The following is a 27,372-nucleotide window of genomic DNA, read 5'->3' on the forward strand; positions in this document are numbered from 1 at the left end:
TCGAAAGCCTTAGCAAAGTCGAAGGAAAACACAGTCTGCGCATGAACCTTTATCAAGAATAAGATGAAGATCGTGAGTGAACGAAAGCAGTTGTGTTTCACAGGAAAAACTTTGCGGAAACCATGCTGTGCGCGTGTGAAGAATGAGTTATCGTCTAGGTGCTTAACTAATTGAGACGACAAGATATGTTCGAGTACTTTACAAGGAATGCTAGTGAGGGAAATGGGGCGGTAGTTATGAGGTGAGCTTTTGTTGCCGGACTTGTGAAGTGGAACCACCCTCCCAATTTCCAGTCTGCAGGGAGCTGATTGGTGTCCAAAGATTGCTGGAATATTTTTGAAAGTATTAAGGATGAGTAAACAGAAGTGATTTTCAAAAACTTTGCGGTAACCAGGTCTGGGCCAGGGCTGGACGACACCTTCAGATTTTTTATTACATTTTCTACCCCAAATGGCTCAATCATAATAAAGTCCATAGCCGGGTAATTGCAGCTATCTAGGGTGGGAAACACAGGATCAGGACATAGAACGAAATTACTGCAGAATACGGAGTTCAGGATTTGGGGACATTCAGCGTCGGGTATTGTTGACCCACTAGAATCAGCTAAGGTTATTGTATATTCTTCGGAAGGGTTTATGATGCGCCAAAACTTTTCGGATCTTTTGTAAGTATTGTAGGCAAAGTGCATTCTTGAAATGTACTTTTAGCGAGTTTTTTAGCTGCTATGTAAGCTTCGTTCGCGTTCTTGTAAGCGTCCCACTTAGATGCCAAAGGACTTTTTTTTGCGAGGCGGTACAGGCGCTTTTTCCGATTGCAAAGCCGCTTTAGGTGGGAATTAAACCAAGGCGCCTTAGAATTCGATGCTATTATACGCGATGGAATAAACTTATCAGTTAATTCATGTACTTTGTTTCTGAATATGATCCAGTTATTGTCGACCGTGCGATCGTCGAAGTTACTTAAGAAGAGATCAAAGAAGTTAGATAGTTCCAAGTTATACTATTAACATTTGCCTTGTTGTAGTCATATATTAACTTATTTTTCACAGCTGGCTTTAACAGAGGAGACGTAACGTTATATGAAAGAGCTAGATGGTCGCTTACACCAGGTATACATGAAACATCCGTAATAAGGTCAGGATGAGAGCACAATATCAAGTCTAAGATATTGGCAGTTTCCTTTGAAATCCTTGTTGGTTCACGTACTAGTGAGTTAAAGAAAATAAAGAACAAAGATCAAGAAATCATTACACTTTGAAGAGTATGGATGACAAGCAGGTGGATCGGCGTTCCAAATTATATTCGGAAAGTTAAAGTCCCCCATTAATATAACGGGCGCTTTGGATGCAGTACAAAAGTGTGCTTAGTGCGTCATGAAGTTCGGCAGTGAAGGAAGACGGGTAAGAGGGAGGGCGGTAACAGACAGCGAAAATAAATTTTCTATGGCCTATGTCAACGCTGGCGCACACTATTTCTAGGTCGCTGTGAAAGTTAACCTTATGACAAGGCAAAGATTTCGAAATGGCAAGCAGTACGCCACCGCCATGGCCAGCCATGCGGTCACAACGGAAGATATGAAAGCGGGATATATCTAAAATTTCACAGTCGTACACTTGAGGGTGCAACCACGTTTCAGTTAAAGCGATAATACCGGCACCGCAGTTGTCAATGATAGAGTTAAGTGCATCGCGCTTGTTTATCACACTTCTTACGTTAGCAAGAAGCACAGGGACATGTGCTGCTGAAGAAACGCCACTACCCCTCGCGTGTTCCTACGTAGCAAAAGAACTGCCTGAACTGACGCCTGTGGCAGCGCCATCAGGGAGTGAGTGCTTAATTTGCTTGACGCTGTCACTCGTTGGGTCATACAAGAAGGATTGGCTACCAATAAAAAGCTTATTAAATCTGATCTGAAACGGGGGAGAATCGGGCTGGCGCTTACCAAATTCGATAAGCTTTTTCCTAGCGTGTCTTGTAGCGGGCAAGAAGTCCTCAGACACAGAAATGTTGTTAGCTTTCAGCTTGCTGCGCGACGAAAGTATGGTTTGCTTGACCTTAACGTTCGTTAATTTCATTATGACGGGGCGGCACTTCCCGTCTGAAAAGGCCCCGATACGATGCGCGCGTTCAACCGAGTTCGGTGGCAGATCACTTTCCATCGCAGACGACAAGGCAGCAATTGTTTTATTTCGGTCTGCAGCCATGATTCGCGGGAGTCAGGTATGCCATAAAAAATTAGATTGTTACGCCTTGACCTGTCCTCCAGATCATCTAGACGCGCCATTAGGGTGACCTGCTGTTTTTCCAAGCTTTCCGCTGACTGTTGAACTTTAACCAAATCACTAGAGACATTGTCAAGCGTTTCCGATTTTCTTTCGAGTGATTCGAGGCGGCGGTATATGTCAGTTAGCTTGCTTTCAATAGCTTGTTGGCTTGTTTTGACGTCCTTCACGTCCTTTTTAACTCAGTCTGGCCTTTGGCAAGCTCACCTGTTGTTTTCTTTATGTCTTTTAGCATTTGTAGGACAGTACTAATTTCTTCGGACTGAAGCTCATTAACACTATTAGAAGCAACGACATCTTGGCTTGATTTTTGAGGTTTTGGGGGCCCAGGGTTTTTCTCGACGTCGCCACATTGTAACAACAGCAGACTCATATTAATGCAGTCACACACACTATCGAACAAAACAAGTGGGCAGGGGAGCAGCAAAAGGGAGCGATTGTCACTCCGTCTAGCGTACAAGGCCAAATTGTTACGCACCTGAGGAGCGAAGAAATGATGCATATGAAGCATACTGCAACAAGCGCTGCTCCACTGCCCACTAAAATGGTAGCCCATCCGCGCGTTGCTTATGAAGAAACCGGGCATGGGCGTTTCCTCCGGTGTTGTCGTCCCAGAACCGATGTTTGGCTATCGCAAGATATTGCCTGCATACTTGGGCTAGGCTGAGCACTAAAATATCCCCAGCATTTTTCGGAATTTATTGATCGATTATTCATTAGCTATTCATTGGCTATCAATTGCATATCGATGACTAACTAAGCTTAAGTAGTCCCACCCATGCTTAGCTAGACTTAGCCAGGCTCAGCTTCGCTAGTTCACAGGGGTATGTGCCGTTGCACTTGGACCCTTTCTGCACTACTACCAGGATCGGCCCACATTTTTGGATTCAGCAGACCAATTACGCCCGCCTTAAACAGCTCCGCTGTTAAAATGCCCCGCCGCAGTAGCTTCGTAGCTATAGTATTACGCTGCTGATCTCAATTTCGTGGGTTCAATCGCAGCCGCTGCTGCCCCATTTCAATGGGAACTGAATGAAAAAAATTCTCTTTTACTTAGGTACCTAGATTTACTTGCACGGTAAAGACCCCAGGAGGTCGGAATTATTCCGCCATTTTCCAGTACGCCGTTCCGAATAACCATATCGTGATTTTGGCACGTCGAGACCCAGGATTGAAAGAAATAAATGTATCGGCAAAATAACTTATTCTCAAGCATGGGCTCAAAGCAAGTCTCTTCGCTGAGTTTATTTAAACTACAGTACAATTCTTTCATTGGAAGCGCCTACCAATGTAACCAAGTGGCTTAAAAATGAAGGAAAATGTTTAAGAGTTATACAGAGTGTTTTGCATCGCATGACCGCCTTAATATTACTCGTCTATTATGTTCCTAAAGAATCTAACTGTTGTGATAGCTGATGCGCAAACGATGGCTAATTAGTTATGAATTTTTTAAATGGGACATCAGTAAGGTAGCACGCAGAAAAAAAGGCACAGAGGAAAAAAAAACAATGTGGAGCGCCATATACTTTCTGTGTGCCTCTTCTGCGTCCACATCCTTAGCGCTGTCTCCTTTAAAAAGCGTTAAAGTAATAAAAGCACCACTAGTGTTATTTCAAACTGAGAACTCGGACACCTTGCACAGGGCCATCGATCCAATTGAGTTTCGGTGCACCACACATGAAACTCGGTGGCTTTTTTCGCAGCCTTTGTGTAACCAGCATGTATACGAATTTTTCATGAAAGCACTTGGTTGAAGAAATCAAAACTCTTTTGCTGCGTTTGTGGCGATTCTCTAAGTTGTAACAATTATTAGTGTAGTGAAGTAGAGGGACGATGCAGTGGGACATCCTTACCAGCGCTGTTTAGTGGGGCAGTCTCTCCAGCGCATCGCTCGGACTACGCCGCTCGGGGTTCCCTGAACTGATCGAACGGTCAGCCCTAACGCTTGTGTGCAATAAACGCCTTTACAAGTGGTGGAGGGTGCTACGCTCGAACGCATCCTGGAGCTTCGATCCCGTACCCTCTCTTCAACCATGTCTCAGGACGCATCTCAGCCGACGACCCAGCAAACGCCTCCTGCACCCTCCGTCGTGTGCTCTGGTCTAGCTCGCCACAAGGATCCTCCTATTTCAGTGGCACAGACGAAAACGACGTGGAGGACTGTCTGTCCACGTACGAGCGAGTAAGCGTCATCAATAAATAGGACGATGCCGCGAAACTAAGCAACGCTTCATTCGGAATTTCGCCGCCATCGTATCGCCCCTGACGAAGCTCCTAGGGAACAACGGGCTCCTCACCTCGTGGTCATCAGAGTGCGACGCGGCGTTCACGAGTCTTCGTCGTTTGCTGACTTCGCCCCCAATTTTGCGCCACTACGACCAGACGGCCCCTACAGAGATACACACAGATGCTAGCGGTGTTGGCCTTGGCGCTGTCCTCGTGCAACGCAAGCCAGGGTTCCCTGAGTATGTCGTCGCTCAGGCCAGCCGAACGCTTACAAAAGCCGAGAATAATTACACCGTGACAGAAAAAAGAATGGCGCGATCACCTGGGCTCTTACTAAGTTCCGGCCATATTTGTATGGCCGTCCATTTGATGTCATCACGGACCACCACGCACTATGTTGGCTAGCTTCATTGAAAGGTCAGTCCGGCCGTCTTGCACGTTGGGCACTTTGCCTGCAAGAATACGACATCCGCGTACTCTACAGCAGCGGACGACACTCCTCGGACGCCGATGCCCTCTCGCAATCTCCATTGACTGACAACAATATATCTCGGTTGACTGTGTCTTCCATCGACCTTTTCACCATCGCTTCCGGGCAGCGCAAGGACCCCTGGAGTGCGTCGCTTATAGGCAGGCTCTCTGATCCATCGACCAGGTCAACAACCCGCGCGTTGCGTCGTCAAGCTCACCATTTCGCCATTCGCGACGACCTGCTTCACCGGCGCAATTACAGCTCCGACGGCCGCCAGTGGTTGTTAGTAGTGCCTCGCAGCCTGCGTTCCGAAGTATGCACAGCTTTCCACGCCGAACCCCAGTGTGCCCACTACTGGCGTTTTCAAGACTTACCAGCGCCTTCAGCAGCGGTACTACTGGTGAGGGATGTACAGCTACGTTCAAAAGTTCGTACGCTCTAGTCCCGATTGCCAGCGCCGGAAATCTTCACCCCGCCTCTCGCCAGCTGGGCTGCAACCTTTACCTTGCCCAACCCGGCCCTTTGGGCGCGTCGGTATAGATTTGTACGGGCCCCTTCCCAAGACATCGGCTGGAAATCGCTGGGCCATTGTGGTAGTTGATCACCTTACGCGATACGCTGAAACTGCGGTGCGTCCAGCAGCTACAGCGCGCGACGTTGCCTCCTTCCTGCTTCGTCGATTCATCCTACGTGATTGGGCCACCCCAGGAGCTCCTCAGTGACCACGGACATGTCTTCCTCTCCGAAGTAGTTGAAGCTGTTCTCAAAGAGTGCCACGTTGTTCATCGCACAGCAACGGCGCACCATACTCAAACCAATGGACTCAGGGAAAGATTCAACCGTGTGCTCGGCGACATGCTCTCAGTGTACGATTCCTCCGACCACATGAACTGGGATGACATTCTGCCCTTCGTCACCTACGCGTACAATACCGCTACGCAGAGCACTACGTGTTTTTCGCCATATTTCTAATTGTACGGCCGGCAACCATCGCACACAATCGACACAATGCTACCATACCGGCCCGGCGCATCTGAATGCGCGCCCATTTCTGATACGGTGAGACATGCCGAAGAATGCCGCCACCTCACCCGGGCCTTTAACTCCAATGACCAAGCTAGCCAGAAGAGCACTCGCCGTGACACCACCTCTGCGCCCACCTTTCTTCCTGGAGCGCTTGTGTGGCTCTCAGCTCCTTCCGCTGCACCTGGTCGGTCTTCCAAGTTAATCCTTAAGTATGAAGGTCCCTACCACATCGTAAAGCGTGCGTCCCCCGTCAACTATGTGATTTAGCCCGTTGAACCATCTTCGGACATGCGCCGTCGCGGACGCGACATTGTCAACGACGAGCGCCTCAAGCCGTATTATGCTTAACTAATAGTGACGAACTGTTAGATCGCCGGACGGCTCCCTTTTTCGTCCCCGGGGTAATTGTAGTGAAGAAGAGGGACGATGCAGTGGGGCATCTTTACCAGCGCTGACTAATGGGTCAGCCTCTCCAGCGCATCGCTCGAACTACGCCACTCGCACTCGCGGTTCCCTGAACTGATCGAACGGTCAGCCCTAACGCTTGCGTGCAATAAATGCCTTTACATTACCATAATTAAAGAATGAACATTGGAGCCACAGTGTCAACAACACATTCGTATAACACATTTCGAAGTGCCAATTTTAGTTCCTTGCACCATTAGAGTTATCTTTCAATTCCAAGTCCTGAGCTTCCACAGAATTATGTTGTGGCTGTGTCAGCTTGGTTACAACGGCGGCAGTATTGTAGAAACGAAGCACAACGACCGTGCCCACAACCCCAGATGATAGCGTGCGCAGTGGCTTTCAAATTAAGCATTACAGTATTGAGTTTTACTTGCTAAAGCCACCATATAATAATGAACACGCCGTAGTGGAAGGTTCCAAGTAGTTAGTGGGAAGAGTGAGGAAGTGCACTGTAGGCCTATAGGCCAAATTCGTGCAATATCAAGATCATGGCTCCACAAGTATAGCCAGTACTACTTAAGACTCTAATATTCGAGTTTATTCTAAGAGTTGAAGTTTTTTATATATGCAACTTGTGTTCAACATGTTAAGCTTTTGTTGTTTGAAGCGTGTGAGCAACAATCTGAAAAAAAATATCTGCTGTCATGAATATTGCACAACTTAAGCTCCAATATTTGCCTGTAAATTTAATGACATAGCATTAAGGGTCCCGTATAGCAGAAAATCTGACGTCGGCATTGGCGTCTGTCTCGGCGTCAGCTTCCGCGACCAAGAAAATCATCCCGAACCACCCCGATCACGCGGGCCCTCCGCGTGGCGCAGAGTGCTGGTGAACGAATTGAATTTCTCAAAGTAAAATCTGTCACAAAAATCATACTGTGTGACTTGACCGCAACCTACTGGAATAATAGCGTCGGATTGTAATTTGAATATACGAGAAGACATAATTCTGTTACGCGGAAACTCAAACAAAAATCCCTTTACCAGCATTTCTACCATTTATACAGCGGCGCGCCCCGGTCGTCTTTCCTTGCAAAAACACCATCCAGATGGTGCTCGCCTCCCCGGCAGCGGCGCGCCGAGGCGAAGGTGCAGAAAAAAGGAATCCGTAGTTGCCGGGAAGCTTGAGAAACAGTCAGGGGTTTTTTTTTTTATTTCAGGCGCGCTTCACTCTTAAAGGCGAAGCTTAAGCGTCCTCAAATTTTTTTTCACTCACATAGGGTCGAAAGTGAATGTGAAGGCTAGAATTAGAAATATCTGCTGCCATGAATATTGAAATTGCCATAAAAAAAGTTGTCGCAGTTTCACCTGAAAGGCAAAGCATCAATTGCGATAGCAAATTTGTAGAGAGCTATACGGAGTAATGATAGTAGCTTTATCGGCTGTATAAACTTGGACATGCAGCAGCACCGGCAACACGCAGAACTGCTGTCGACGCCGTCGCCGTTTTGTTCGCACAAAATGCGTGCGGCGTTGGTGACTGTTGCCGGAGCCTCTGATATAAATAGGCACTTGGTGCCGCAGCTAAACGTCACCTCCCTTCCCTCCCCCTCCCCCCACGGCCTTTCGCGCGTCGGAAGAAGGCGCGTTTGCTCTAATTATATGGTGATTGTAAAGGAGGAAAGAGACGCCTACTTCTGCAGCCCTTAAGGGAGCACGGCACAGAACGCGCGTTTGTTCTCCGCCGTGGGTTCACTCCGCGTGAAAGCGCGCGTCCCTCGCGCCCTTTCACTCGCACATATAGCGTTCGGCGGCGCGCGGCGACGATTTCATCTCCATTGACGTCATACGGAACCTGACGGCGACGGCGACGGCGACGCCGACGGCAGAATTATGCTTTTGAGTGTCCATATAGTTGCTATCGCAATAATATAAAAATGGGGGGGGGGGGGGGTGATTTCTTCAGAACCTCAATGTAGTTTACTACCTACCTACATACACCTCATGTCCCGCTCGACGCAAATCCATCGCACTTGACGGCGGCCATGCGCTTTTTTTCGCAGGTGCACAGATGTCTGTGGATCCCCGACGACGTACGTGGACATGATCAAAAGTCCGTTGTTCAAGCAGTACGACGTTTCTTCCCTCAGAAGAGGTCAGCAACTTTTCTTCTATTTTCACTCGATGCCAATGGTAAACCCGATGCTAAACTGCTGCCGATAATTTTTGCACACATATATACTGATATGCTTCGGGAGTCAGCATTTTCATTTTAGGCACTCCAGCATGAAAGAACCGAAAATATTTCGAACTAATAAAGAATGACCTTATTTGTGCAATTTGACACATAGAGCTGTCGTCACGGCGTTAAATTTTCAAGCACAGTTTACCGTCGTCGTGTCACGTCAAAATCTAATACTTAGGGGCGACAGCAATTCCTGTCGCAAAGCTGCGATGTTGTCACGACAAGGTCACTACTCGCCTGATGGCAGGGAACACCATTCTCGCCTTAAGACAGGCCTACGACTTAACTTCAAAAGCTTTTTGAGGCATTGTCCACTGATCCTAATTATTCTTTGATACTAAGTAGGTCACGCGGTTTATTGCGTCTTACGCGTAAACTTGCAAACATATAATCATGGTGTCGAAAAGTACACATAATGGTCGCGACTGTTACGTCGCAGCGTTGATGTTTTCTGGTGTTTTATGAGGTGCCAATAACCAGCAGCACTCTGTAGCTAGATGCGAACGACACACAGCATGGAATTATTCACAGCACTATATTTAAGCGTTTTAGCATTGTGATTTTGTTCTGTGCGACAGCAAATTAAGCAATGTTCCATGAAGCACTGACTTTTTCCAAAGTCGAGGTGGCATACACGAAACAGAGCGCAAGATGCTTCTGAAAAACAACGCAATTTAACACAGTAAATCGCCTACGTATCTATCCTGACAATTAGCGAGGTTTTCAAAGCGTTATTCATTTACACCGTCGTGCCCCTAGCTATACATAGTGTATGAATAATAAAAGATGTTTTTTTAGAACACCGTGAGTTAACGGTCCCCACGAGATAAATTTCATAAAAAAGACTATGACGAAAACGCAGTAAAAAATATCAAAGCTATCTTCAATGAACGTTTCAGCCTTTAAGACTAATGCGCGCAATATTACGAAAGCATGTTTCAGTGAAACCTTATTATGCCGATAATCATGTCAATACTTAAACCGCAGATTGATGTCTCGGAACAAGTTATCTGTCTTTTGCGAAGGACTACAGTAACATTGTCGAAGGCCGTTTCACGTCGCATTGTGCTACATGTTAAGCCAATACTGAAGCAATGTCGAAATGAGCAAATAGCACAGCACACCGGTTTTGTGCATGTATTTTGAAATCGTGTTTTTCCGCCATCACAATCGAGAGGCACTGGGGAATAAAGGTGTGGATATACATTTGATATATAGTTCTCTCGTATCCTCTTATGAAGATAACTATAATTAGCGAATTAACCTATATTGTAAAGATATATATTTGCACTACGTTTATGATCATACTATAAAAACGCTTCGTTATTTTATTTTAGAATATCATACACCCCGCTTAAGACTGCGCAGCCCCGAGTGAATAACTGCACTAAGCTACTCTATTGACATGAGCCATAAGACATGAGACGTAAGAGACGTAAACTTCGACAACGCTCCAACTCCGACTGTTTAAGCTCCGTTCAGACTGGAAGATTTCCGATCATCGACAAAAACGGCAAGCGCGATATCTACGAAGCCTGACAAAACAAAGACCTCATCGCGCCGATCAGTTCGAGACCACTTTTCGGCGCAGGCATATCAGCTAACAAGGAGGGTAAACTGAGCAAGTTAGTCGAAAATTTGTGCAGCTGGCTAGCATGCCATCTTGTGGCTACAGCGCAAGTTTTGTGATTCTAAAGTTGCACTAAGCAAAACGACACACTATTGGAATTTGGGGAAAACACGAGGAATGCGGGAGATGGAAATTCAAGACGATGAGCAACACGAGAACAAGGCAAGAGCAGGAGCCAACGTTTCGACAAGTGGACTTGTCTTTTCCAACGCAACATAGGGAATTTGTGACCTTTGTGGAAGCTTGTCAGCGCATTTGCCCACGAGATAATATCTGCATTTTTGGTGTGTGCACTGTATTTCATCTTTCTTTTATATATAAACACATACCAATACTTTTTCACTAAGCACAAATTTGTAACAAGCCTGCGACAAGTAACGTGGCGAGCTTCATTGCATGCACAGCGCATCGCGCGAGACTTGAGCATTTCGTCAAGTGCGACGAGGGTTCCAGTGTGAACGCGGCCAACTTTGTCGACAGCGGAATCCCACCTGATAGCGCGAGACACAGCTTCCCTATGGGGAAGCGCCTTTAAGACGCGCTCACGCTGCGATTGACTTTTTGAGTGGTTGAACTGATCTGCTGCGCACAGGAGATAAAAGCCTCTGGCTCCTTAGTACGTTTAGAAATAGCAACGCTCATCTCAAACCATAAGCCATCACTTGGGTCATTTTATGCACCGCTTCCTCAAGCGATATGCACTGCTCTCTAAAGAGCGATAGATCTCTCCTCGGTTGTTTTATGCAGATAATCATAATTGACTAATTATGATGATCATCATGATATATACAGTGAACGTATACTTCCCACTTCAGGGATTTTCTATAAAAAGGATTCGTTACCATGTCGTGGTATCTCCGCGTGGTATCACCGTGCATTAGATGCACGTTAAAGAATCCCAGGTCGTCAAAATTATTCCGGAGTCCGTCTCTATGGTGTGCCTCAATCAAATCGTGGTATTGGCACGTAGAACCCCCGAATTTTTTCATTTATAAGGCACGTCACTACTACAATACCACGCATAAAGTAGTGGGGAAGGTACAAAAGAATTATGTACGAATAGAAAGCAGTATACGTACAAAAGAAATTTGCGTATGGCAATTCATTTATATTTAGGGCACGTATAAGCGATGTGATACTTACGTAACAGGTGAAATGGTTGCGATCTGTTTAAATGTTTTTTTTTGGCAATTCATTCATTTCATTCTCAATGGGTACGCATCCTGTTAGCTTTCGCAAGGATAAAAAAATGACAGCAATGTAATTCTTCCGTTTCTTCAAGAGAACCTTTTTGTTGTATAAACATCTCTGTCCTCGGACTCGGTGTGCTATGGGCCTTCGCTAGCTACTGTCCATCGTTCTGAGCAGCCCAGGGAATGTTCTCTGTGAAAAACAAACAGGTTCACTTTATTTCTTATTGATAATATTAGATTGCAGTAGGAGGTGGGCGTGAAGCACTGTGGAGAGCGCTGGGATTGGAGCCGAAGTACAACTGTAACCCTGGTTTCGATTCCCGAAAGCGCGGCGTAACTGTTCGTTTTATGAGAATTTTGTTTTTCGACATACTGCACGCCATCTGGTGTTAGAAGGAGGGGCGTGCTTCCAGTGCACAGAGAAAAGAATCCACAAAGTTGCACAAACCCTGCGAACAAGCTAGCGAAATAGAACTGCTGAACGATTCCCTAATAAAAGAATGTACAATTGCCACGTACTATGACAATACACACTGCAAGCAAAAATATTGAAGTGATCAGAAAGAACACTAAGGCAACATTAGAAATCGAATCGCACGCACACGAACTTTTGGTGTACTGAAGCAAATGTTCGTATCGTTAAAATTGCTACCTTTATTAACAGAATCCACAATAATGTTTTATGCTTCAAGTAAAATATAAAGAGTGGACAAAAAGACACGGACAAGACTGAACACCACAGTAATTTTACTTTATACCATAAACCAACTAGCCCGGAAACAACTCTTGTTATTCCATGCTTCAATAGTACAAGTAAAGAAGGCGCTCTTAATGACTCTAACTACGTCAAAGCGAGGCTCAAAGGCATCTTCAGATGTGTGCCGCGTTGTTCTTGAGGAATAAAAATTTAAGCCATATACATTTTCTTGAGAACAGTTCATTGCGTAGACAAGATGATGGGCTGTGTATTCCTGCTCTGAGTATCGATATTAACAAGCCGGGGCGTGGCTGGTCGAAACATGCCGAGCAGCCGCCAGAGGCGCCTGCTGCAGTCACGGACACCGCGCGAGTTCGGCGCGAACGCTGGGAAACGGGGAAGCGCGGACGGCATCGGCAGCAGCTCTGCGCGTGGCCTCGTTGGTTCTGCTACAATTTAGTTCTCTCTCTCTCTCTCGCTCTCATTTTCTCTATCTCTCTCCCGAGCATAGCGCGCGCTCTCCTTCCCTCTTCTTAACGTCCCATGTCAAGGCAACCTGTGCACGGCACGCAGAGGAGGTGAAGCACACGCCGCTCCGCGAAGTGGTTGCTAGGCAACGCGCGGTGGTGTCATCGTCCAGCGAGGTTTTTTGTTAACGCGTTACGGACTGACAGTCGGCTTAAACAGCTCCGCTTTTTAAGCCGACTCGTTCCCAGTATTGGCGAACGGATAAACTGTCGGAGGCATCCAGACCATTTTCTAGCTCATAATTGAAGTTAGCGGTAAAAAAAAGTCGCAGTTTGAAAGGCGAAGCATTAACAGCGATAGCAAATTACTGGACAGCTATACAAAGTAAGGGTGGTAGGTTTATCGGCCGTATAAGCTTGTAAACACAGCATTCTAACTAAATTAACAAGCATGGTGTCACGCGCGCACAAGCAAACATGAACACACCTCACTCGATGACCGCGGAAACTGGCTGTCAAAACGCTGGAGTGAGTCGGCGCAGCAGCAGCAGCGAGCCAATAGACTGATCCCACCGGCCAGTTTCACGACGCCACCGCTGCCGCGGTGCATGTTGGTACTTGTAGTCACCCGGCCGCTCCAGCCACCCGGAGTGCCTGTGCGTCCTGCTTCCGACCGATTTTTGGCCATTTTTATGGTTCGTGTAGAGCCATAGGAAGATGGGGGATTGACCTGCTGCGTTCCTGGGTGATACAACAACCACACAAGGGACAAAGGCTTCGGATTCTATGTATTTCCTAAAGAACGAAAGCTTCCAGAGACGTGGATCCAACGGATTAATAAGTGGTACTTGAAATAGACAGCGCGAGAAGAAACACGGGGTCGAATAGCGGCCGTATTTCGATGGGGGGCGAAATGCAAAAACACATATGAACTTAGATATTTTAGGTACACAATAAAGAACCCCAGGTGGTCCAAATTATGCTGGAGCCAACTAGCCACTTCGGCGTGCCTCATAATCAGGTCATGGTTTAGGCACGTCAAACACAATACTTAATTTTATTTTAACCTTTTTTTTTTCATTTGTGAGCCTCTTTTATATTTGGAATGATATGTATATTTACTGTTGTTTATGTTCAATTTTTTGTAATCAAAACCAACTCCCCTCCGTAATGTCCTTGGGCCCTGAGGGTATTGTAATTAAATAAATAGAGTGTTATAAGACCTGTTTTTATTTTCACCTGCCAACCTGAAGTTCCCGAGAGCTCAACTGCGCCACCCGAACATGAGCAAGAGGTCTCGGCCATTGCTAGCAGCGACAGCGATGATGCTGTCTTAAGCGGCTTAATCGACCAGTACGAATCACTGATGAAGGTATATCGCGGTTGCTCACAATGGCGAGCGGCGCGTATTGACCTGCGCAAAAGATGGGACGCTCGCCTCACGCCACGCAGTCGGGAGTTTTCGAAGCAGCAAGCGTACCATTCGCTTGAATGCAAATAAAACATTTGTGTAGTTTGCACTGGAGGCGCAATGCTAAAGAGACAGTGTAGCTGATGGGCACTTACTAGTCCTGGATTTTCGGTTATGCTAAGCACTACCAAGTCATCCCCAGCGTTTCCCAGAATTTATTATTTGTCGATCATCGATTAGCTATTGATTGGCTATCGGTTGGCCATGTATTTGGGCTAGGCTGAGCACTACGAAGTCATCGCCAGAATTTTCTGGAATTCATGGATTATTGATCAATTATTAATTAGCTATTGATTGGCTATCGATGACTTGTCGATAATTGGCCATCTGCGTTTTTAACAGCGGAGACGCCTAGCTTACCTAAGAACTTCTAGATATCGCTGTTACCGAAGTCAGCAAGTCGTGCGCCAAACACATGTAGGTAAGCATCATCATTAGGGCATGAAAGTTTCGGCGCCACATTTCAAACCTGTCTCCAACAGGTATACAAATCCTATTATGTCCGTCGCTAAGCAAACATAACGTAGCGGTCACCGAGATGCACGTGTGCAAAAATAGTAACGCAAAATGACCGCGTACATCAGCATGTACTACACAAAAAGTTCAAACAAATACGATACTCCACGCGAAATCAGCGGGTAAAAACCGAAATGAAAGAGCAGCTGGCACTTTTCAACGTTCGCCTCGTATGCTGCAATGAACAGCCGATGCAATTTCTTAAAATACATGATGAATTTTTCTCGGTGGTGGAGTCGCAGGGATGTGTGGGCAGCTCGTGCGCAGTACTCAACGAGCGCGGACTGCGGTGGTGTGGTTGACCAGTTGACTGCAACCAAGATGGTGGCAGTTCTACTTCCGGAAAACCAACGCATCCGCAGATCGGTCAGTGGGATCGGTCTTCGTGCCGGCGCTCGCATCAACGCGATCGCGGCCGCGAAAACGCACGGAGGGCTGACTATGCCCCCGCCGCACATGGCTTTCAAAGTACAGCCGCGCAGGCGGGCGCTCGCGGCGCAGAACGCCCCCCCCCCCCCCTCCCCCGGATTGCCTTTCGTCCCGGCGGGGGCGCGCGTCCCCCCCCATGGTCGTCCGGCGCGGCGGGAGCGCGGCCGCAGTAAAGCGGTGCCCTCCTGACCCTCCCTTCGGAGCGTTGTGCGCGACTGGAAAGCTGCGCTTCCTTCCCGCTTGCCGCCCTTGTGTGCGCAAGCCGCGATTGCCGACTCACCGTCGCATGCTTTCACTCACACATACAGCGTACGGCGCGCGGCGACGATTTTATTGCCCATGGACTTTATACGGAACCGCACGGCGACGACAACGACAACGGCAAAGGCGCGACGGCGGATATTCGCCTAGAGTGTCCATATAATTGCTATTGCAATAAAAAAAGGTTTTCTAGTGGTTGTCTAGCCGCATCACGGCGGCGGGGCGCTCAATTCAATAGACTACAATGCTTTAATAATACATACGCTGCCAAGGCCATGGACCGTGGTGCCATAGAGAGAGCCCGTTTTCGAGCTCATAACTGCTCGGCACAGTAAAAAAGGAGGAACCCAACAAGATGCAGGTATCTAGCATTACTAGCAAAGCTGTTTGTTTCTTGTGTATTCCAAAAAAAAAAAGTCATTTGCTTAAAGGTGCAGTTATTTATCGTCGGCTGATGTCTTCTCAAGTAATTTGAGTTCAAGCAAGCCGGTTCCACCCTTCGCAGACCGACATCGACCGCATGTCGTGTGCTTGGGTTGTAAGATCATTATACATATAGGACGACAACTTATTACTGGTCCAACATGTGCAATTTCTTTTTCAGCTGAGTGCGGGGGCAACCTTGTCACGCCTTCATTACGAAAACTGGTCCGAGAGAACCTCAAAATTCCGCTGAGGGTAAGTTTGAATTATTTATATATGTCCTGATATACTGGAAGTAGGATGAAAGCAAACAATATAGTACGCATTGCCGGTAGTTGTGAAGCATTTTATTAACGGCATTAATTGAGCTTCGCTTCACATATATTCCGACATATGCATTGGATCCGTATATTTTTTTTTATATTTGAGCTTATACGTGAGCATACACTTTAATAAAAACATGATAACATAATGAACATCCTAGGTTGCATCAAATATGCTTCATGTTTCAGCGCCTGGATTACTGCAACGCATTGTCTTGATTTGGGAGGAAAATACGATTACCCGTACCATTTCTGTCGCTAAACGCCGTTTTTTGCTAGGCTTTTGTTCAGGAGCAAAGATGACTAATGTTAGGGTAATTATCTGTACGGAAATACCCGTGAACTGGTAGTTGATAGTTCATAACTGGTATGTGTCTACATTAAAAAAGTATTGGCGTCCAGATATCATTTCATATCTATTCCAATCTAACATATCGCAAGCCACTGCACTCCGTGTTATTGACCACGCCGTGTTATGACTATACGTGGGGATAATGACTACGCAGAGAAATATCAACACTGTGCGTTGCTTGCTGCAGGTTACACACTTCAAAAAACGGGCTGACTGATTTCCGCCTAAACAGGATGTCGTCTCCAGTTAAGTCGTCTTAATATATTGCACAAATTCGGTGATATTTCCGTTGAAGCAAACTCATTTTCTGCGGCTAATAGATTTTTCCTCTCAAGTAGACGACAACGTCTGCAACATGTTCTGCACATTAAAACGAAATTCTTCAGGGGACTTGACATAAGACATGAAGCCGTATGCGCCATATGACCGCACCCTAGGCATCAGAACAGTGACGGCAAGTTGGCCGCGACATGTGTTCGTTGCACGTCTTCTTGATGATTTCATAGGAAAGCCATATTATTCTTGCCCAACAAATTTATTTCTCTCACACTCTTACCGATAGCCTCTGAACATCGGAAACAATTGTATCCTCGCCCGTCAAGTAGTGATGCAGCCGCGATGCGTCACAAACAAACTGAGCGAAGGTATGAAGTAACAGCGCGTAATGAACAAAGACGAGAAAGGAACGAAGACCACAGGACAAGCGCTGTGTGGACGAGCGCAAGTTGTTACTACTACAAACTAAGTGTTCGTTTAAATGTGTTAAATGCGAAGCATTTTTTGGCTAAGATTTGCCACATTGACAGTATCTATCTATCTAGCCACCTGCGTCCTGGTGCTCGCATGGTCGCTACGTTAAGTTGGTATTTAACAAAATTGGCATAATATGACAAGAGCGTATCACGAACATAAATGATAGGTCATGACATGAATATCATGACATGCGTGTCATGTAGGTAATGAAACAGCCGCCTTCATCTTAGTGCTCTCATGGTCGCTTCGTTAACTTGGTATGTAACTGGAATGATTTGGACGTGGGTACTAAGTGACGGAAACACTAAAGGATGGTGGTAGAAGTCATAGTCATGAGCATGACTAAGAAAAAATGATAATGACTCAGCAACAAAAGATTAACACTGAAAAATCGCAGAAATGAGTTCTGACGTGTGTATTAAGTGAAGGAAACACTAAACATTGATGGTAGAAGCCATAGTCATGAGCATGACTAAGGATTTCTCCTTAAGGTATCCTCGGCGTAGCTAAAGGGGCTCCTCAGGAAAAAGAATATCTTACTTTTCACACAAACGTCACTTACTACTACGGCACCGCTTCTCCAATGCGCCTGGCATTACGCGACGGCTCTCGTGTTGCGGCCGCTTTGCATATGGTTGCAGCAGGGGTAGTCTAGGCTCATTTCCCCGCTCCGCCGTACTTCCAAGTACGTAGCCGGCGCGCGTCGCGAGCATTCAAACTGTGTTTCTACGATTCTGACTCTTTGAGAAAGAGCTTCGCGTTGTAGTGCCGTAAACCAGAGATGTCTTGAATAACACTGAATAGCTACCGTCGCTTAAAACGCACTTTTCGCGTGAATTTACGTTTGCAGCGTGACTTAAGACGCGTCGTTCATTCCTTGTTTATTTTATGTCTTATTTCTTTATTTTGCTGGATACAGATTGGTTCTGAGGTAACTATACGGTGACCATAATTCGTCATTGCTAAATGAATCACGTTTGAAACGAATATCTTGTTGATATTTACACGATGAAGTACGTCTGTTTCTTCTTGCTCATCACAATGTCACAAAAAAATCCTTTATTACCATGTACGGCTATGCAGAAACAGCATTGACGTCTTTCTAAAACTACTGATGGCGTGCTAACCAGTCTATATATATATATATATATATATATATATATATATTGCCACCTGTAGGTAGTGGGTCGAGGGCAAGAGTGGGTCGAGCCCAAGAGAAGAAAGAAGACCGCGCGCCCCTTCTCTGCTCGAGCCAGCCCCGACGGTCGCGTCTTCCAAGAGCCAGCTGCTCTACGTTTATTAAACCTTCCGGGCTACTCCTCGAGGCTCGTGACAAACTGGTGGAGGTGCTGGGTAAGCGTCTTCACGGATGTTGCAGACCCCTCCAAGGATCCGCGCTACGAATCCAGTGCCTGTCGACACTCCCGTGCATCGGGCCAGCCGCAGGATCAGGGGACTGTCTCCAGAAGTCGTCAACGCTACAGTTCCCACCACATCAACCGGTATGACCAGCGCTTCCCTTCAAACCACCCCAACCGGTACGGGAAGCACGATGTCGAACCGGTACACACTTGAGAGCCCACGGATCCCGAAGACGTTTCACGGCACAGTGTTCGAAGACGTCGAAGATTGGATGGTCGAATACGAGCGCGTGGCCTCCGTGAACGAATGGAACGAAACGGAAAAACTCCAACACGTCTACTTCTACCTGGAGGATGGCGCGCGTACGTGGTTTCAGAACCGCGAGGAGCAACTGACGTCGTGGCGCGAGTTTTGTCGGCAGCTCTTGGAGACCTACACCAGTGCCGATCGCCACGAACGAGCGGAACGAGCGATTCAAGCCCGCGTCCAGTTGCCAAACGAAACTGTGACCACGTACGTCGAAGACATGACGCGCCTCTTCCGACGAGCGGATCCAAGGATGACGGAGGAGAAGAAGTTACGTCATCTGATGCGCGGGGTCAAGGAGCAACTCTTCGCTGGCCTCGTACGGAGCCCTCCGAAGACGTTCGCGGAGTTCTTGTCCGAGGCCGTGACCATGGAAAAAATGCTTCTGCACCGCTCGAACCTATATGAGCGGCAAGCGAACAGCATGTCTACTGCTGACATTTTCGCGGCCATAGGAAGCAACGGTGACTCTCTGCGAGAACTCATCCGCTCTGTAGTGCGTGAGCAGTTGCAAAAGGCCGCTGTAACAGAGCAACCTACGGTAAGCTCCATAGCAAGCATTATAAAGGACGAACTGCACCAGGCCCTTCGTGACACCTTGCCTCCTGCTAACGCCGCGCCAGTACCTCCTGAATACCCCCGTGCGACCTACGCGGAAGCCCTAAAGCGCCCTGCTTCCTCTCCGCCGCTGTTCGTTCGTGCTGTTCCTACGGTGTCAGTTCAGTCGGCACAGCCGATACCGTACTACGACGCTGGGTACACCACGCCGCCCGTTGTTCATGCCGCTCCATTTGCCCACCATTCGGAGCGAGCGGTTCACCACGTCGACGACAGACGCCCGCCCCCTCGGAAGTCGGATGTTTGGCGCACACCCGATCATCGGCCTCTGTGCTTCCACTGCGGTGAAGCTGACCACCTGTACCGCCAGTGCCCATACCGGCGCCTTGGGATTCGCGGCTTTTCCGCATACTCGCCGCCGCCCCGATACGGCCAGCGACCCCGGGACATTGAGGACTACCTCTCTCAGCAGCGCTTGCCACCGCCTGCCAGGCGGCAGTCATGATTGCCGTCTCCCAGACGATTTTCACCTCCGCCCCAGCGGTATTCTCCCGAGCGGTCGACCAGTCCCCGCCGGGAAAACTAACTGAGGCGATCTTTGGGGGCGAGGTCGCTGACGGTCGAAGCGCTGAAGACCTCCGACGGACGCAGTTACGGAAACCTACCGATCCGACATAACCTGCAGCTGAACGGGACGACCGGCTTTCGCTCGATATACCAGTGACTATTGACGGTTATGCCGTTAGTGCTTTAGTGGACACCGGCGCAGACTACACGATTCTAAGCGGGAAAATAGCAACGCAGCTGAAGAAAGTTATCACGCCCTGGCATAACTCGCAGATTCGGACGGCTGGCGGCCACGTCGTTACTCCACTGGGCGCCTGCACGACTAGAGTTGAGATTCAACGATCAACATTCGTAGCGAGCTGCCTTGTCTTACGCGAATGCTCCCGCGACGTTATTCTTGGGGTTGACTTCCTGCAGGAGTACGGCGCGATTATCGATCTGCAAGAGCGTCGTATCACTTTCTCTTCCGAACGAGCAGTCGACGTGCAAGACGGCCAACGGCGCGACGACGTACTCCGTGTTTCGGCAGACAGTGTAACGCTTCCTCCACGAGCCAGTGTCCTCGTCGACGTCACATGCTGTGGCTTACGCGATGGCGAAGCGGTGGCCGAAAGCAACTTGGAACACCTACTGAAGCAAGGTGTTTGCGTGGCTCGAAGTATTATACAGATTCGTGCTGGTCATTCGCAATTGCTTGTCACCAACTTTAGCTACGAGCACCGACACCTGTTCCGCGGCACTTCATTAGCGTTTGCAGACGCAGTAGCAAACGTTAACAACTGTTTCACGTCAGAAGTAGTGGAGACAGCAGACACGTCTCTGGGCCATCTCGACATCAATTCTGAACTGTCCACCGATAGCCAGACAGCACTGCGCAAGCTCTTGCTTGAATTCAGGACCTGCTTCGCACATTCTTCCAAGGTACGCCAGACTTCCATCACTAAACACAGGATCATCACGTACGAAGACGCACGCCCGATACACCAGCAGCCTCACCGCGTGTCGGCAAAAGAACGCGAAGCCATACGTACGCAAGTCCGGGAGATGCTTGACGATGGCGTCATCGAACCTTCCAGCAGCCCGTGGTCGTCTCCGGTCGTTCTTGTCAAAAAGAAAGACGGAACGCTACGCTTCTGTTTCGACTACCGCAAGCTCAACAACGTGACTAAAAAGGACGTGTACCCGCTGTCGCGTATCGACGACTCGTTAGATAGACTACGGCGTGCCCACTATTTTTCTTCTCTCGATTTAAAAAGCGGGTACTGGCAAATCGAGGTAGACGAACGCGACCGAGAGAAAACAGCCTTTGTGACTCCAGATGGGCTCTATGAATTTCGAGTGCTTCCTTTTGGCTTGTGTTCAGCCCCGGCTACTTTCCAACGAATGATGGACACTGTCCTTACTGGACTGAAGTGGCAGGCCTGTCTTGTGTACCTGGATGATGTGGTCATCTTCTCCGAAACGTTCGAGCAGCATCTTCACCGCCTACGGAGTGTGCTAGAAGCCATCCGATCGGCAGACCTCACACTTAAGCCCGAAAAGTGCCACTTTGGTTACGAAGAGCTCAAGTTCCTCGGGCATGTAGTAAGCGCCAAAGGGGTCCGACCCGATCCAGACAAGCTTGCCGCTGTGGCCGCGTTTCCAGCTCCTGCCGATAAGAAGGCCGTCCGGCGCTTCCTGGGTTTGTGCGCCTACTATCGCCGGTTTATTAAAGGCTTTTCGAAGATAGCGGAACCCCTGACACGCCTTACAAGGGACGATACGCCATTTGTGTGGCATAACGAGCAACAGGCGGCTTTTGCTGAATTACGACAGCGCCTGCAGTCAGCACCCGTTCTTGCACATTTTGACGATGATGCTGATACTGAGGTACATACCGATGCTAGCAGCATTGGCCTTGGCGCAGTGCTCGTTCAGCTTCAAGATGGAGTGGAAAGAGTTATAGCGTATGCCAGCCGCTCCCTGTCCCGTGCCGAGGCGAATTATTCGACTACGGAGAAAGAGTGCCTCGCGGTCGTGTGGGCGATCATCAAGTTTCGCCCCTATCTCTATGGTCGTCCCTTCAAAGTAGTGATGGACCACCATGCCCTCTGTTGGCTGGCAAGCATGCGCGACCCTTCAGGACGACTGGCACGGTGGAGCTTGCGGCTACAGGAATTTGACATCACCATCGTTTATAAGTCTGGCCGTAAGCATGAAGACGCTGACACGCTGTCCCGCGCACCCATTGATCCTACCAGTCAGGAAACAGAGGATGATGACGGCTTCCTGGGCGCCATTAGTTCGTCGGACTTGAGCAGATGGCAGCGTGACGACGCTGAGATTAGACCGATCATCGATCATTTAGAAGGCCGTGACACAACCATACCACGCCATCTGTCCCGCTCGCTGACGTCCTTCTGTCTGCGAGACAACGTGCTTTATAAGAAGAATGCTCGTTCGACCAGCCGTGCTTACCTCCTGGTGGTTCCAAGGGACATGCGCGACGACATCCTCTTCGCTTGCCATGACGAACCGACATCTGGTCATTTAGGCTTTTCGCGCACACTCGCTAGAGTAAGCGAAATGTACTATTGGCCCGGGCTTTCGGCAAGCGTCAAACAGTACGTTAAAGGCTGTCGTGAATGCCAGCGCCGCAAGACACCATCCGTTAAACCGGCTGGCTTACTTCAGCCAATTGAAGCACCTCACACGCCTTTCGACCAAGTCGGCATGGACATTCTCGGACCGTTTCCTCTCTCGGCCGACGGCAACAAATGGGTGATCGTCGCGACTGATTATTTAACACGCTATGCTGAGACGCAGGCGATCCCACGAGCCACGGCCTCAGAGGTAGCGCAGTTCTTCATGCGCCACATCGTCTTGCGTCACGGTGCTCCCGCCACTGTAATAACAGACAGAGGGACAGCATTCACAGCGCAGCTTATGGACGAAGCAACACCAGGCATCGCAAGACGACCGCGTACCATCCGCAGACCAACGGACTTACAGAGCGACTGAATAAGACGGTAACAGACATGCTCGCAATGTACATCGACGTTCAACATAAAACTTGGGATCGGATCTTGCCTTACGTGACCTTCGCGTATAACACCGCCGTGCAAGAGACGACGCGCTTCACGCCCTTTCGCCTTCTCTACGGTCGCGAAGTCCAGACGATATTGGACGCTATGCTGCCGTGTCAAGACGCTGACCTATTTACAACTGACGCCGAGGAATTCGCAGAGCGTGCTGAGGAAGCTCGGCAGCTCGCGCGGCTGCATATCGGCCAGCAGCAGCAGGCAGACGCACAACGCTACAACATCCGCCACAGGGACGTGTCCTACAACCCCGGGGACCAAGTTTGGGTGTGGACCCCCGTTCGTCGTCGTGGCCTCTGTGAAAAGCTGCTGAGCCGGTATTTCGGTCCGCATAAAGTGCTCCGCCGCGTCAGTGATGTAAACTACGAAGTTGTTCCGGACACAACATCGCAGACGCGGAATAGGACACAAAGACAACCGACCTCAGACATAGTTCATGTTGTGCGCATGAAGCCGTACATTGCGCGTCCGTAATTTTTTTTTCTCTCATTCCCTTCTTTGTTTCTACTTTTCATTTATCTTTGGGAGATTGCTTCCTCGTTCATTGACTGTGCCGGCGTGACGGCTACTTTTTTTGTGTGTACTTTCGCTTTGCCTGCCTTCTTCTTCTTTGTCTTCTACACTTACTCTTTTTTTAGCATCGAGGCGATGCTTTTGTTCGTAAGGGGGGATATTGCCACCTGTAGGTAGTGGGTCGAGGGCAAGAGTGGGTCGAGCCCAAGAGAAGAAAGAAGACCGCGCGCCCCTTCTCTGCTCGAGCCAGCCCCGACGGTCGCGTCTTCCAAGAGCCAGCTGCTCTACGTTTATTAAACCTTCCGGGCTACTCCTCGAGGCTCGTGACAATATATATATATATATATATATATATATATATATAATTGCTACTATGATTGTTAAAGAAAGCTGTTGGGTCGAGAAATCGTCAGTTTCCAAGCACGTTACTAAAAGATTAAGTGATTGGGAGGACAGGCTGATTTAAAATGCACAGTTTGTCGACGTTTAAATTTTCAGCAACACAATGCTATTCCTTGTAGAAGCTTCAGCTTGCGCGATCCGTCTGCAGTGTGCAGCCTCGTCTACAACGGTTACCGCGGCTTCAGGTACTGAGTGTTTCACGTACTGCGTGTTTCACGCTGTTTCCGTTCGTTGTTGCTCAGAGTGGCCGGCCAAGGTCGGCCGCGAACACGAAGGCGCGGCGCCAAAACAGCGTCTACTACCGTCGTTCGCAGTCTCCCGCTTTTCGTAGGTGCGTGCAAGCTTGCACTCGCCATCTGATGCTACTGCCGCAGGCGCCTGAACCCAATGCTATACCTGAAAACCTGAAGTCCAATGCTACCCATAATGACCTGAAAACGAATTTTTTTTCTTTCTTTCTTTCTTTTGCGCTGTTCACTCGCCGGAAAAAATTTGCACGCTTCCAGAAAAATACATGCGCGTCCCTTGTGATCGGCGCTCTGTGTGAGTGTTGTCGAGAGTACCCGCGTCGATTAGAAATATTTAAGCTCCATGCACAGAGCCTGGTCAACTTAATTTTGTGGGCAAGGCCGGCAGACAGCCTCTGCAAGCTATTAGAAACATAAACAACGTTCTAAATCCACAGAAATTGCGGTAATAACCGACCATTTACAGCACACCGAAAGCTTGCGGTGCGCGTCTTTGAGTCCACAAAACCTATTTCGCCGCCTGGCGACTGCTGTAGAAACTCGAGAGATGCGGCTACGCACTTGCGGCGCTCATTTGGCCACCTCTCCTATTCTGCCACCGTGCTCTTATCCAACCACGGCATGACATGCTGCTTCAAGGCACCTAAGTGAAGGAGGTGCCTCTTACTTTGACTTACTGTCTCCGCAGATAGGCTACGGCTCAACAGAGCTAACCACGGCGACTACCATAGTGTGCGAAGATGACCCAGAAGACAAGCAAATGAACACTGTAGGCCTGCCCTTGCCGTATCTTGAGGTGAGTGGTTAATAACTGCGAGGACAACATAATATTGTGAAAAAAAATTTGGTGTGAATGTGTCAAGTTCATATTAGAGGTTATTTATTTAATATATGTTTGGACTTTTGCGCATTATTGCCATTTTCGTAGTTTTACAGGGCTTATTGTCCTGGCCTCGCATAGCAGTATGCCTTCTCTGGTTTAGTTTTTGTTCTTTATTAGGCATATAATATTACATCTTAGTTGTCACTTGATCCAGTGAATATGCATGCTCCTTTTAGGGGCGAAGCTCCTTAGGGTGTGGGTCTGTCCCTCCTCTGTAGTATGTAGTAGTAGTAGTAGTAGTAGTCGTCGTAGTAGGTAGCCACGTCTACTTTAAATAAATTTAAAAAAAAATAAATTTAGAAAGTTGTGGCCGTAGCGCGGAATCGAACCAGGGACCCCTCGCTTCCGAGCGCGCGGCGCTAACCACTACGCCACGAAGCGCACATGGACACACGCACCACGATGACAATAAATACCCAACATTAACGAAAGACTGCGCGTTTCTAACGCGTTTGTGCTAGTGCGTTACGGCCCGTGCAAGAAGCTGGTGCAAGACGCTGTGGCCTCTCCGCCTTACCCCCGTATTCATAAACGCTCCTCGACTTGAACTTGACTTGCCACCGCCTTGGGCAGCGCGTTCGAAACGCGTTGAAGGCGGTGGCAAGTCAAGTTCAAGTCGAGGAGCGTTTATGAATACGGGGGTTATACTCTCTCAGCAGTCATGTGATGGCGTCGGCAAACGCGGTGCACGTTCCGGCATGTGTAAACGGCTGCGTAAGACGCTGTGGCCTCTCCCCCTTACTAGAGAGTACTGCACGTTTCTAACGCGTTTGTGCTAGCGTCCCCTTAAGCGGGAGATGGTGCAATTATAATGAAGGGCGCTGTTATAAAATAGGAATGACGTAACATATGGCCCGTGTCATTGGTGGAAGTCAATCGTTCGATTTAGTGCGGCGAGACTGGGCGAATTACACGGAAGATTCACGGTTTACCGATGATTCCCTCCGGAGCTTCGCCCACTCATCATCATTCACCCCGTGGATATGCGGTGTTTTTTTGTCATTGTTCTTGCTACTTCATCTACATTCACTAGCGTCTCGATCTCAATACTTCCTCAGCGGCGGTTACTGAGGTTTTCAGTGTGTAGGTCGACATCCTGGAGTCCGGAAGAGCAATTGAATCCTTCCTGAAAATGATATCTTTTTTTTACGCCGATTGCTTTATGGCCTAAAATAACAATTGTACCATTTACTAGCACTTTATAAAACTGCAGGGCGTGTTCTCAAAATGTTTACTATATGTAGTAGCATTTATTTCTGGGTAGTTTAGGCAACTGAGCACCCACTTCAGTGGCTCAAAGATTGTGACGTTCGCCTGCGGAGCCATCACATCGCGGATCCCCAAAAAACCCTCGTGCACTTAGATTTAGGCGTACCTTACCAAACTCCAAGTGGCCGAAATTATTCCGAAGCTGTTTCATTCTCGTAGCACCAGTGTTGCTTTGAGGCACCAAAACTTCTGAATCAATCATTCAATACTTGTTTGCCCTATCGAGCACATATCTGATTTTATCTCCCTGTCAGTCTTGTCTGAATGGCACGCCTCCCTTTCAGAGTTCTAGGCTAGTGTGTCGACAAAATTTCCTAAATTTGCGCCTGCTCCCTAGCCGCTGCCGCCAGCCGCTTATATACATCTCTCGCTGTGCTTATCTGTCTGTCTATACGGATATCTTGCGCAGGTCAAAATAGCAGACCCTGCGACTGGCTGCGAGCAGCCTATAGGCACACCGGGCGAAGTTTGGTCCCGAGGTCACCATGTCTTCCTCGGCTACTACAATGACGAGCAGAAGACGAGGGAATGCATCACGCCCGCCGGCTGGTACAAGACTGGGTACGGTTCTTCTTCTTCTTCTTCTTTCTGGGGTTTTACGTGCCAAAACCAGTCTTGATTATGAGGCACGCCGTAGTGGAGGGCTCCGGATTAATTTTGACCACCTGGGGTTCGTTAACGTGCACTACAACGCAAGCACACGGGCGTTTTTGCATTTCGCCTCCATCGATATGCGGCCGCCGCAGCCGGGATTCGATCCCGCTACCTCGTGCTCAGCAGCGCAACGCCTTAGCTGACTGAGCCACCCCGGCAGGTACTGGGTACGGGGTACGGTCATGACAACATAGAAATATCTTGCGTGAAACAAACACAAAATGGGGAGGCGGGACGATCAACGAGAAATATTCTGTATAGTTTTTTACCCTGCGGGAAAAGTGGAAATACAGCGATGAGCATATTGCGACGGCGCGTCAGATAGATGAAAAGCGAAGCACAACTTATAAACCGAGT

The 27,372-nt window shown here is 48.4% G+C and overlaps 1 protein-coding gene across 1 annotated transcript in view; it reads left to right on the forward strand.

Moving 5' to 3' along the window:
• LOC119459291 (medium-chain acyl-CoA ligase ACSF2, mitochondrial-like) overlaps nucleotides 1-27,372 on the forward strand; it is a 188,613-nt gene that overhangs the window by 110,575 nt on the left and 50,666 nt on the right. Inside the window, exons 10-13 of the mRNA XM_049671652.1 lie at nucleotides 8,477-8,568; nucleotides 15,927-16,000; nucleotides 24,898-25,005; nucleotides 26,771-26,922. Coding sequence (XP_049527609.1) covers nucleotides 8,477-8,568; nucleotides 15,927-16,000; nucleotides 24,898-25,005; nucleotides 26,771-26,922 — 426 coding nt within the window. The remainder of the gene's footprint in view (nucleotides 1-8,476; nucleotides 8,569-15,926; nucleotides 16,001-24,897; nucleotides 25,006-26,770; nucleotides 26,923-27,372) is intronic.

Source organism: Dermacentor silvarum, chromosome 7, assembly GCF_013339745.2.
Source record: "Dermacentor silvarum isolate Dsil-2018 chromosome 7, BIME_Dsil_1.4, whole genome shotgun sequence".
Classification (NCBI taxonomy): Eukaryota; Metazoa; Arthropoda; class Arachnida; order Ixodida; family Ixodidae; genus Dermacentor; species Dermacentor silvarum.